Below are 13,112 nucleotides of genomic sequence, written 5' to 3'. Positions count from 1 at the left end.
ATATAATTTGTTACTAATCAATGATAAAGGTGCATGCAATGTGTTTAAAAAGGGATTCAGATAACAGATTTACAAAAAAACACCACGAAGGATTTTAAGCTCTAGACTTTAAAAATCACACTGGCAATAAGAAAAAAAGTTATTTGGGCATCACCCTCATGACAGATTGTGTGTTTAATGTAATGTAACTTCTCTCACAAGCATGGCATGATTTAACCAGTGCATATTAATCCCTTTCTAAAATAAACCTACAATTTAGCTACTACAAACAGATTTTTTTTTCCTTTTACAGTGTTCCAACTAGATGCAAAGAAAAGGAAAATTAAAAGAATGACTGTTGAGTTTCAAGATCATTGAGAATAGGTGGTATTTTAATTTTATTATTTTAATTAGAAATTAAAGTCTAGGCAGCTAGTGGAGACTAGACAACCATGAAGAGGCCACAGAAAGGACTACAACCAACCAGCCACCAGGGATACAGCACAGCACAGACTTACCCAGAGCCTCAGCTGGCGTGAAGGTGCGCATGATGAGAAATTGCAGGATATAAAATTGATACAAAAAGGAAAATAAAAAAAGTCAAACTGGTATTCCAGCATTCCTAGTGTTTATACATCAATATCAGCTCCAGGACAAGAGAGAGAGTCACTTCAGATTATACTACTTTGACTTCTTCGTGTGCTGGTATCAAGGAAAAACTGCTAGCATTGATTTACAACAGTTCATTAATAAACAAACCTCCCATTACATGCCAAGCAGTTATATTTTAAAGGGAGTAACTTTAAACCCATTTAGTAATTTTTAAAATCAACATTGTTTAACTTACAGCAACAACACAGTAGCTGATCCTTAAAGAAAGCACACACTATATACAGTTAATACTCAGACTCATTAAGTTAATGAACAAGAATGAAGTAAATGTCCTTTTGTCTAACTTTCCCTGTACCTCTATTTAAAGCTGCAGTGATACACAGAACAGTAGTTCAAGTCCTTGCAATGCTGACATATTGCACCGATTGCTGCAGCACGCTCCAGCATACTTTCTGCTACAGTTTTATAACCTAAAGGCTGATGCAGTAAAAAACAATGCCAGAAGGTGGCTACTACGAAGGGGAAACAATCCCTCTGCAAGTTGTGATTGTAAATACGATAAAAGGAACGAGTATCAAAACAAGATTTCTGGTCAATGATTTCCCTAACACCTTTATTTTCATCTTGTCGCCAGCAGAGCTTACATGATAGAGGTGTGAGAAATAAGATGTTCCTAGGTGTCTTGTCTACATTATAATTTTCTCCGAAAGTTTCTAAAAGTTGTTACCTCCAGTTTAGCTCCAATCACTGTTCCAAGCCTGGTTGTACTGCAGTCAGCTCTGTCTACATTCCCACTGCTGGAGCTGCATGCACTGTGATAGCACATGTGCTTACTTTAAAAGGGAAAATCCTAGTGTAGACACATTCTAAAATTGGACCTGATCAGAGGTCCTTTACCTGCATCCAACTCCCGTGAGAGTTCATGAGAGCTTTTCGTACTAAGGACTGCAAAATTGAGCTAAGAGATTTTAATCAAAATGCTAATCTAAGTATTTATATGGCTGCCATCACTATAATATTGGCATGCAATTATTTATTTTCTCCTTCAGAAAAGGTGCAGGGTATACAATCATCCTTAATATTCTACAGCTGTGATAAAAATTCAGAAATCAAAATGTCAAAATCAGCTGACAAAAGGAATCAAAAATGGGAGCATTTTATCTTGTCTAACAAAAAAAAGAATTTAAAGAGCTTCTAAAGCTACTTAATAAAAAACAAATCTCAAATATATACACTAAAATTCTGAAGAGCAAGTTCTCAAGAACTGCTGAGTAACTCAAAAGTACCGAGAATCAGTATCTAAAGTAAATACCCATTAGCCCTACATGTCATGAACTTAGGCACTGGCTACTGATGGGATGAGAGATGTCCCCATTCAGATATATTAAGTGTAAGTAGAGCTCTAAAGGGACTTTATTGGGTAGTTCAGATCCAAAATGCAGGTTTTGTATATGTTTTATAAAATTTATGGGGGGTGGGGGAGAGAAAGGGATTTTTGACTATTAATTGCTTCCCCTCCCCCAAAAGATTTATCTATCTGAAAACTTTTCAGATTTAATCATTTTCCCTTGCAGTGTTTGCAGCCCTTGGACTAACACAATGCTCCACAAAGACCCTGAAAGAGAAACCTACCAAACACAAATTAAGCAATAGTGAAATCTGAGTAGTCTAGCTAGATGTAATTAGATTTTTTTTTCAATTATAACCTATGAGGTTATTCATGATTTTAGTTCATTTTTTTAAAAATATGATTTTTAGTTAAAATGTGCCTAACAATGTTAACTCACCCCTGCCCCCCCACATGTTTACACCTACAAAAATAGCTACGACAATTTACACCAGCTGGGGACCTGGTCCCAATTCATCACAACACTTGAGGTACACACCTCATCTTAAGCACACGCTTATGTGCTTTACTGAATCAGTTCCTATGCACGCGGAGTACACAGAAGTGGGAAGGGATTGATCTCTTTGGCACCAAAAAAATAATGTGAAAAAGGAGAGCAATTTAAAGATGGAACATGTAATTACATCCATTGGAAACAAACAAAAATAAATGAAAAATGTAGATCAATTAAAGCATATGCTTTTCCTATAGTCTTAATAAGCTTGTCATAAAGCAGGCACAAGAAACGACTGCAATGTACAAAATCAATAAGATTCCCCAAGAAAGTTGTAAAATCTCCATTTCCCTTTCCATAAAAAAGTCTTACCATTTTGCCAAATACCTTTTTGCAAACTTGGAAAAAGCAATCCTAAAATCATTCATTTTGTTTAGCGTTCTAGTGCTTCCCATTCATTTTAAAAGGAAACACATTTATCCCAATTAACACCACTGATTTCATAGGTATAATGTCTAACTACTGATTTCAAGAAAGTCTGAAGTTGAGTTTCCACATAGTCACACAGGACTATATATCATATGGGACTATATATAGTCTACACAAGACAAAAAAATATGGACCAAATACATTCAACCTTCTTTGAATTCTAAGGGATGGGGATGAAGGATGCATTGTGTTGAGACAGAAGATTATACTCAAATCTCTGAATCCAATGCTACCCATATTGTTTGTATCCAAAGCCAAGAGGGGTGTACTTTCCAATTCAGTTGTGGCAGAAATTTTGCTATGGAAAGCTAGTAAAATTCTGGCACCAAGTTTTACCTTAACTTTAATCTAGATCCAGATCTCAGCACTGCCCCATTGACCCATCTTGGATCATAAGGTTTGTTAAATATATTTGAAAAGTGGAAGGTGAAAGATTATCTTATTTGTTATTTTATAGTTCTCAAAAGTGTACTAGGAACATTACAGAAAATAAAAGGGATAAGTTCCTGCTTGGAAATAGCTCAATTTTAATGAGGGATGTAACAGACAAATGAGTTTATGACTAGCAGGAAGTGGGAGGGGGGAAGAAACACAGGTGACAGACACACAGGTATGAGTACATGGATACTCATTTGAAACTTACATGTGTCATGATGTCAAGGTTTTGGGGTTTTAAAGTTAATACACTTACTGGTCAGTACACAGCCCTCTAGAGATTGTGGTTCAAATCCTGTTTCTATCTAGAATCGAATTCGCTTAGTGTTGTCAATGTAGTGCCTGGTAGAAGTTTGACACTTAATTACCAAGCCCCACTTCAGTTTGGCAGTACTAGAAGTTTCTGCTTATAAGACACTGCAGATTGATAGCAAGAATAATGCTGTCAGGACTGAGGCATTTTTATTAAGCAGATATTAAGGAGGAAGCATAAAAACATTTTTGCCTTCATGATGCCTGCTTTTAGCTAGACACGGATTTTATTTTAAGGACAATGTCTTGATGCTTCAAGTCTGGGGGGCAGGGGATATGGAGAAGAGAAAGCACCTGACACTTATTTTCTTCTACACGTCATTGCTTTTTCAAATGTTAGATGAAGTAGCTATGCTCCTATCCATTGTGTGTGTGATCTACTGGGATCACAGGAATTCATTTTTTTTCACTTCTATATAAGCTTTAGTTTTTAGCTAGACAGCTGTGTATCCATACTCCAGGTAGACAGAGAAAGGACAAAAGTTTCCTAAGAAACATGGTGAACCCTGATTTCACTATATATTGGGTTGGCTATCTGGCTGGCTTCGTTTGCTCTCCTCATTTCCGACCTCCCTTGCTGCTCCCTTTACCATTAATTTTGTCCTCAATTTCTACCTTAAAGAAACTTTGGATCCAAGTGAATGTTCAAGACAGACAACTCTGGGATCTGAAGTGTTCCAACAATGCATTGCACACCAGCATGGATGATTCAGTAAGGAGTCCGACAACATATCCCAAGGTGCCAACATTTAGAAAAGGTGACTAGATTTTTAAACCAGTACCTATTCACAGTATTACCACCATGATATCTGTGTCACGATGGAGACACTAACGCAAATGGCCTTTTACTTCTCCCCTTTTAATCCTTTCAAAAAAAAAAAAAAAACATCACAGTGAGCTGATCTTCTCTTGGCCAGCTCTGGTTCCTTTAAAAAAAAAAAAATCAAGGCAATACCTTCCTCTGCACACACTCCTGTACATGGGGACAGGATAAGAGAACACACACATTAGTCACCTTGCTTAATGCATTTCTGGAAGATGCTCAGATACTACAGTGATGAGCCTGGTATAAGAAACTAGATAGGATAGCAGTGAACATCTCCATACTCCAGCAGAGGGGGCATTAAGTGTTCCTTCTCTCCAGGGAGTCTCTGCAGCACTGAGTATGCCGGCTAGCCTGGGAGAAAGCAAGGGATAACCCGCTAGAGGATAACTTCTAAGACAAAACTCATGTAAAGATGGTTCCATAGTCCCACTCTGGACATGTTCTCTGTAACTCTCCATCTGAAGGATGCCATGCACTGCAGGGTTGCTCATGGTATCCAGTGAAGAAGCAAGGGGGACTGCAGGTGGTTGGGAGGGGAATAACATACACTGGTTTGATAAAATTAAGACTGAAATCAGCCAATTTCTCAAACAAGGAGTAAACAAAGCTAAGAACCTAAACCGAGGTTATGATTTGATATTGGATTCTTCCCCAGGACAACTCCTGATACAGGCAAAGACTGCTGGCCCCACTGTGCTAATCCCCTATTTTGCAGTCTTTTGCCTTTTTTCCCCCTTCCCCTCCATTCTTCCTTTAAATAGCTAGAGAAGCTTCAAGAGCAATTTATTTACTATGAAATAATTTAGTCATATGATCAACCATTAGAATACTTGTTCATAAACTCTGCTAACTCAGTGGTCAGAAAGGGATGCCTTGGATAAAACATGAATTCATCTGAATCGCTGAGGTGTAGAAAGTTAAGGAAACACCACATCCCACCATTCACTTGGCCTGGCTCTGCACATCCAGGATGGGAAGTATAAGTTCCAACAGCGAATCTGTCCAAAGCGTATTTCCGACCAACCTGATATCAGAGAGCCTAAGAAGTGCAAGGTTTCCAGTCCAGTTTTGCAAGCGTACAGAGGCGATAGGAAGAATCTGAAACTTACAGGCTGGTGAAGTTTGTGCATCACTCAGCAGAGCTTGGGACCTCACTTAATCAGTGTTACCACCAGAGTTCTCTGACTTCAAGAAAGTGCAAATTTAAAATAAAGCACTGGCAAGTCACCAATGGGGAACAAACCACTGTGAAAAACTACAGATTCTGCTACTAAACATTGTATCAAGGGATTATGAGAGAAAGAGCTTGGGAATTTTGTTGGGGAGGAGGAGGAGGAGGAGGAGGAGGAGGAGGAAACTATTGCACTGCCCTTCTTTACCTCATCTTCTGGCTTTTCACTATTGCTAAGTGCACTCTCTGACAGCTTTCTACAGCTGTCATTTTATGAATCTTGTAACAAACAATGGGAAATTTAGCAGATTATAGGTTGTAAAAGAAGGGGGTGGAAAAGGGGGAACAGCATAATTTCCTGCTATAAGCACTACAGAGCATTTGCATAATGGCTTTTCTGTACTATTCCAAAGCTTCCAGGAGATTTTGCATGTATAACACAGCACAAGTCATACAACATTACCAGTTTCTTAACATGAAAAAACCCACAAAAATATTCCATTTTAAAAACTCTCTGCTGATCAATTTTGTACATAGAGATTTTTCACACACTTTTAACGCATTTTAAAACAGACAGCAGCTTTTATGCTTTCTACGAGAAACCATTACAGGTACACATTAGATGTGACACTATATGGAATGATGGGGTTTCCACAGAACATCCTATACCTAGGCAATTTTTGCCAATGAATCCTTCACAAAAGTACCTCAATGATAAAAGTATGGAGGAAGTTACCTTTCTTTGCTTTCTTCTGCAGTTTCAGTGTGTCCGACGACTTCTTTTTTATCTCTTGGCGGGCTTTTTTGTACTCTAAAAAACACAGTCTGTATGTCAACACATTTGATACTTGGTTCAGTCTTTGTTTTACAAAAAAGACTATGTTTTAAGACACTATAAATGCTCCCTAGACTAGAAATTTTAGCACAGCACACAGGGATATTCACTTTTAATCAGAGCAGCTTAAAAATCAGATTGACATTTTGTAGTGTCTGTAGCTTTGGTTTTGGGTGAAATAGTGCTCACAGGGTACATCTACACGCAATAAAAAACCCGCAGCACTGAATCTCAGAGCCTGGGTCAGCTGATTCAGGCTCGTGGAGCTTATGCGGTGGAGACATTTGGGCTCGGGCTGGTTCCCAGGCTTTCAGACACTTCCCCCTTGCAGAGCCTCAGAGCCCAGGCTCTAGCCTGAGCCCAAACGTCTACACTGCAATTTTATAGCCTGACAGTCTGCACCCCATCAGCCTGAGTCAGCTGATGCTAGCCAACTGCTCCCATGCCATGTAGTGTATCACACAGTGTAGATGTACCCCAATGGACTTTTCTCCAAATAAACTAGGTCTTTACAGAAATCTCAGTGAACACAACACAAAATGAGAGAACTGGCTTGATTCATGACTAACAGCAGTGGAACACAGAAGGGTTTTGACAGGCCTCTTAGAACATCTGTGTTCAAAAATTAGTAACCACTAACTGTAAAATAGAGAACACTATGTTTACTATCCCCTTTGAAAGTCAGGGAAGGGATGTCATATCTAGAGCTAGGCAAAACTTTTTGGCTGAAACTCTTTTTGCAAAAAAAAAAAAAAAAATTAAAATTAAAAATGCAGATTCTGGTTGACCGACATTTCGTGAATGTGTGTCATTTCGGCAAATTGTTTTGGTCCCAAGTATGCAATCTCTCATCTGTTTTTAACAGCAATACCACCTTGCTCTTATATACTATTTTCCATCAGTAAATCTCAAAGGGGTTTATAGTGGAGGTTGGTATCATAATCCCCATTTTACAGATGGGAAAACTGAGGCATAGAAAAGGAAGTGACTTGCCCAACATCACCCAGCAGGACAGTGGCAGGGCCAGCAACTGAACCCAGGTCTCCTGCATCCCATTCCAGTTGGCTGCACTGAGCCCCAACCTCCACTCTTCAGAGAACCCCACATTTAGGAGCCCTGCAGATCCCTCCTGCCCACTGCTCTCTCTGCTTAAATCTCCCCCAGGTTGCAAGGGTGAAGGTCAGGGTGTAAATTCCTTCAGAGACTGTTGATGCTTCTATTAGGCCATAACATGAACTGAGTGCTAAGAGGCACTTTCTCCCACAGGGACCACTGTGCAGCCTCCATAGCAGTGTCAACTGCTCTCAGTCCAGCAAGCCTGAGTCACTGCACAGCCATGCAGGAGACCCTGATCTGAATGCTCAGAGCATTATTAGATCAGCAAGCATGATTTTGCTTTGTTCACGCAGACCCAAGGGCTTGAATTTTAAAGGCTAACAGCAAAACATAAACAAGTTCAAATGGCTATGTCAGAGGTCAACCCCCCCCCCCCCACCAATGCAACGCCTCGTATGTCTGAAATTGTTTCCTGGCAACAGCCATGGCTCCAGCTGCGTGCAACTGTCCCTCTCCCCCCACACTGGGCATTCTATGGGAGAGATCACCCCACCACGGAACAGCACTGCCACTCTCGCTCTGCCAAGTGGGAAGTTGGCTTCTCCTGCCCTCTAACAGATGGTTTTCCAAGTTCTCTTTGAATATTCATCTGTTATATCCTATTGGATATAAACCAAAAAAGACTGAATGCTTCAGAAGACTACACAATATCTGGAGGGCAGTCTGACTGAGACTTGCCTTAACCTTACAGGTAGTCTGCATATCCCAGGGCTGTCGAGTGGTGGGTGCCATATCCCCAGCAAAGCGCATGACAAGGCATCACGCAGCAAGAGATTGCTGAGAGAAACACCATGCCAGACTTAAATTTACAAGAGAAGAGTCACCTACGTTTAATAATATGCTGAAAACAGCCCATTACAGAGTTCACTTGGACCCTTAAGCACCTAGCTTCAAAATTAAGCCTGTAAAGCCTGAAGAATTAGCTAACTATATTTGCTATGTAGTTTTTTCAAAAACTAATGAGGAAAATTAGTATAGATACTTAAGCAAGTTTAATATGGTTTCCCCAATACCCAATAAAAAGGGAAGTGCCGTGTTAGGAAGAAATCTTGTATGACAACCGTGTCCTATTATACTACAGTGTTCTTCCTCTGTAACTACCTTTTGCATGGTCTTTATCCAGTTGATTGGCCACTTTCTTCCACTCTTCCATCTGTTCTTGAAGTGGGTTTATCAGACAGTCAATTAAAGCACTAATTTTGTTGAAAAAACACAAAGAGCAATCAAATCCTGCAGATGCCCTTATTTCTATATCCAGAGCCAAGGTCAATATTGGAGTATTTCACTCCGCTGCAACAGTTAATAGTGCCATGGAATGCAAATATCTAAACCCAAAAGTGTTTAAGTGCCTGCTATACAATCAGGTGGTTAAATAGTTGTTAGGACGTGACCCAAATTTCTCTGGTTGGATGAAAGGCAAAGATGGGACAATCAAAAAACCCACATAACAGGGCAACAAGAATCAGTGTGTAGAAGTTCAGGGACAGTGTGGAATAGAACATAAACCAGAAGAGCGACCTGAAACAGGGCCAATGTAAACTATTAGATTTTTCATTTGTCACATGCTTGCAGAAGTCAGTGTTTGCAGAATGCTCTAGATTGATGTCCTGAAGACTAATGGCTTCTCTTTATCCAAAAAGATTGTACAAATACATAATGCACACGCAGAGCAAAACTAGCAGCACTGCAAGCTTCTATATTCTGCCCCATCCATGTGCCCCAATCCTCATCAGTGGAGACCATGGTGATGGGCTAATTCAGCCCACTCTATGCCCACTGAATTCCTGGCATCTCTGCTGAGAATGCTAAGTAGGAGTTTCAATTGTCATTGTGGATTCTGTGATATGGCATTGGGAACTGTGCTCTAGGGAACTGGATTGAGACCAAACTCATTTCAAATAGGCTACTGACCAGCCAATGTTTGGCCATAGCTGACATGAACTGAATTAAAAGCAGTAACTGAGAGATGACAGGACTACCCCCTTTCACCAATCTTCAGTCACGCAGTCCCTCAAATTTACCCCATTAAAAAAAAATGTATCTAGGTCAAAGAAATGGCAGGTCATGGTTTCCTCTTACCACTGGCAGAGTATGCATTTTACTTCTCTGATAAAAGGTGTTGGAGTAAGCATATTGGCAGCTTTCTTCCTAACACACAACAAGATTGTGTTATTCTTCCTCACCTCACTATTTCTGCATTCTGTAGAAATCTACTGAAATAGGGTGCAGTGGAGGAGTTCAGTTCATGTCAGTTTGCTCCCAAACTTTCTTGGCTGCACGTTATTTGGATTCCCATGCATTTGAGAAGACGGGGTGAAGTACTTGCTTTTACTTTAACTCAGTGACAACACAGAAATTCTAAGCCTGGTCCCCAATACCATGAATTGACTGCTCACTGCTGAGCTACAGTAACGTTGATGATAGGAATTTCCAGCATTTAAAGCAGCTTGAGCTGGCAAGTCCAATTCTCAGAATGAGCAGCTAAATCCCTGATCTTCTCTATTTCTATGAAGTCCAATTTGTTAGGGGAGAGAAAAGAAAGCCTGTTCTCACTGACTAAGTCAGAGGTCAGCTGGAAGCCAACACTGGTAGACAGCTTAACGTGCTCCTGAACGAAAGGGGCTGTGTAACAATTACGTTTTGACTGTAGTCCAGTAGCCAGTGAAGAGTGATTCCCAAGCTTTGGGCCAGGTTGTGTAATTGCTCACCTTGAAAACTGCCTGAGTTTGGACTCTATACTTCTGTGTCTCATGCACATTCTCGTCAAGGCAGACCCAATTTCTCTGGTACCACCTGCAAACGAAATACAAAAGAGTTAAGGGACAGGGATCTCTCGGATGTGAGACTCTCACTGGGATGTAGATGGAAGCTGAATTAAATATCACATTGTAAAATTAAGTCCCTAGCGTACTATTAACACAGCAGAACTACTAAACAATATTTGACATTTAGGAAAAGAGATTTATTGCTGGTCACCAGAAGCCCAGAACTGGATTAACAAGAGGACAAAATAATTTTCTCTCTAGAGGCCTTAGTGTGCCAAGAATGTGTAGAGGATCAGCATACTCGCAACATTTTACTTGGAAGGCATCCAAAAGGAGCGCAAGAGCTGGGAGATCAGAGCTGGGTGTGTAGGAGGAAGAAGTAGGGTAAAGAGAGGAGAGAGAGAGAGTTGGGAGCAGTAGCATAAACACTGATCAAGTCAGTGTCTAGAGAGCTACAAAAAGATTAGGAGGACTTGTGGCACCTTAGAGACTAATAAATTTATCTGAGCATAAGCTTTCGTGAGCTACAGCTCACTTCATACAGTAATCCAACGTCTTGAAACAACATATCCAGGACTTTTGACTAATTTCCTTTGGCCAGATTCTTCACAGCCAATACTGCAAAGGTTTTGACATTTAAAACACCCCATTTCAGCACAGATTACGCTCTCTCTTCCCAAACCCAATCCTGTATATAGGACACATATCGGTAGTCATCATAGACCATGTATCTATCACTTCACAATATTGCCAGAAGATGGCACTGTTTATGCGCTCTGCACTCCCACTCACTCATTTCAGTGCCTCCAAATGATAACTTCTCTTGACAGCAAATGATTAATTTTTAGGACTTTTTCTCCCCAAAGTATATTTTCTTTTAAAGCAAGCATTTGCCCGCTCTATTTAATTAAACAATCATCTTGGCCTTTTCTGTGTTCAGTTAGCTTTTGTTTTGATAGCCATATGGTTCTACCTATATGTAAGCCAAGCTGTAGTTAGCATCTCAGCAAACTGCTACGCAACGTCCTAATTGGTTAAAAATATTCACCAGGGTTGTGTGAAACACCCATAACAGTTTTAAAACCTCAAAATGTAAAGTTTTTCATTTTGATTGTGATCTTGATCTGCTTTTGCAATATACTTTGAAATTTTGTGAGTTTTGCTAAAAACTAGGGGAAAGAATTTATTTTCAAGTGAAAAGCTCAATATGGTCAATATTTCAATTTTTACATTTAAAAAAATTGCTAAATGTCACGTTTTTATGTTAAAATTATTTTCACAACTAGCAAAATTTTGACCCCATCAAATGACCCAGAATGAAATTGCAAATATTTTGCACAAAAATGTTGTGGGGTTTTATTTTTTGGCTCTTATTATGGCAGAAGCCTTTTATTTACCCTTTTGAACATGTTCAGAATTAAATTCCTTTAAAGAATTAATTTAATAACTAACATACAGAAGTTTGAAGTTTTACTAACATTTATAAGTATTAAGGTGCTGTAGTATAACTAACAACTGTGCAAAAACAATGACTGAAGAAAACTTGCAGATCTGAATGGGTCTTTACAGTGGAGGAGGATCAGCCTTCTCTCATTAATACTGCAGTTCATACAAAAGTTGTTACTACACATACAGCTGTGTACCAAAAAGCGGAAAAGTCAGACCCCTCATCTCCCACAGTGAAAAACTATGTCAGCTACTGATGGCATCTTTCTTGTCCCACATGCTCAGTATGGTCTTATTCTTCATTCCCCCTAACAGAGAGCTACCAGGCCATTAAAAAACAAGCAAAGAACAGGACTTCTTGTCCTAATGGAGGCAGAACTCCAACTGGAGATTTCAAGGAAGGTCTCCTGAGAAATGGCTGCTAAAACTATCTCCACTGTGATTAGTGGAGTAACTTATCTTTCAAGATACAGTGAAATGCTGCATTACGCAAGAACTGGGGAAACTTGAATAGGAACACAAGTATTCTGGGGTTTTTATAGGTTAAATATTTATGCTTCCCTAACCCCACACCATGAGAAAAGGAAGAGCCATTTAAGAACAGAAAATGGGAAATGGGGAACAACGTGTTTTGTAAAATGGGGAATAAGGGTCAGCTAAAATAAAAAAGGGCACAAATAAAAACTGCCAGGTAGCACTATTCTAACCCAAGTAGCAGTAACCAACCAACATAAATATGCACATTCAACACCAAGGATATATACTATATAACACAACAACATTGTATGAAACAAGGGAAGGTATTTACTATTAATTGTAAAAAGCTCTTTCAGAGGTGTGAAAAAACTTTTTTTCCCCCAGAAAACAACACTACTTTTGGGATGGACAGTCTTTTAAAAAAACAAACAAACCACCAATTGCCCCCCCCCCCCTCCCCTTTGAATTTCCATGTTCTTTGAAAGTATTTCTAGAATCATAGTATATATCTGAAAGGTGGTTTTTTTTTTTTATACCAGAAACATTAGGTGTAAATGTCAATCTGTGAATGAAAATTATCCTAAAAAAGGGAAGTGATGAGCACATCCAAGTTTTTGTATGCCTGTTAGGAAACAAAGTCTAAAACCGTTACAGAAGCATAGAAGGGAAGAAGAATGGGCAGAGTCAATGATAACAAGGAGAAGCCGGACCAGCACATGAAATTAAATGTCAGTGAATATTAAAGAGAAGAGACTGGGAGAAGTTGTCAATGGTTAGCGTGAGGCTTAGTTTGTTAAAATCTTGCTGT

At 39.5% G+C, this 13,112-nt stretch overlaps 1 protein-coding gene across 12 annotated transcripts in view; it reads right to left on the bottom strand.

The window, feature by feature from the left end:
* Positions 1–13,112, bottom strand: part of MTSS1 (MTSS I-BAR domain containing 1) — a 180,110-nt gene that overhangs the window by 42,445 nt on the left and 124,553 nt on the right. For all 12 annotated transcript variants that reach the window (XM_074943874.1, XM_074943866.1, XM_074943870.1 and 9 more), the window contains 3 exons: positions 10,325–10,409; positions 8,718–8,809; positions 6,402–6,476 (listed from right to left, as the gene is read on the bottom strand). In XM_074943874.1, the coding sequence (XP_074799975.1) occupies positions 6,402–6,476; positions 8,718–8,809; positions 10,325–10,374 (217 nt within the window). In that variant the 5' untranslated portion in view covers positions 10,375–10,409. The remainder of the gene's footprint in view (positions 1–6,401; positions 6,477–8,717; positions 8,810–10,324; positions 10,410–13,112) is intronic.

Source organism: Natator depressus, chromosome 2 (genome assembly GCF_965152275.1).
Source record: "Natator depressus isolate rNatDep1 chromosome 2, rNatDep2.hap1, whole genome shotgun sequence".
Taxonomy (NCBI): Eukaryota; Metazoa; Chordata; order Testudines; family Cheloniidae; genus Natator; species Natator depressus.
This window is presented reverse-complemented; position numbering and strand designations above follow the sequence as displayed.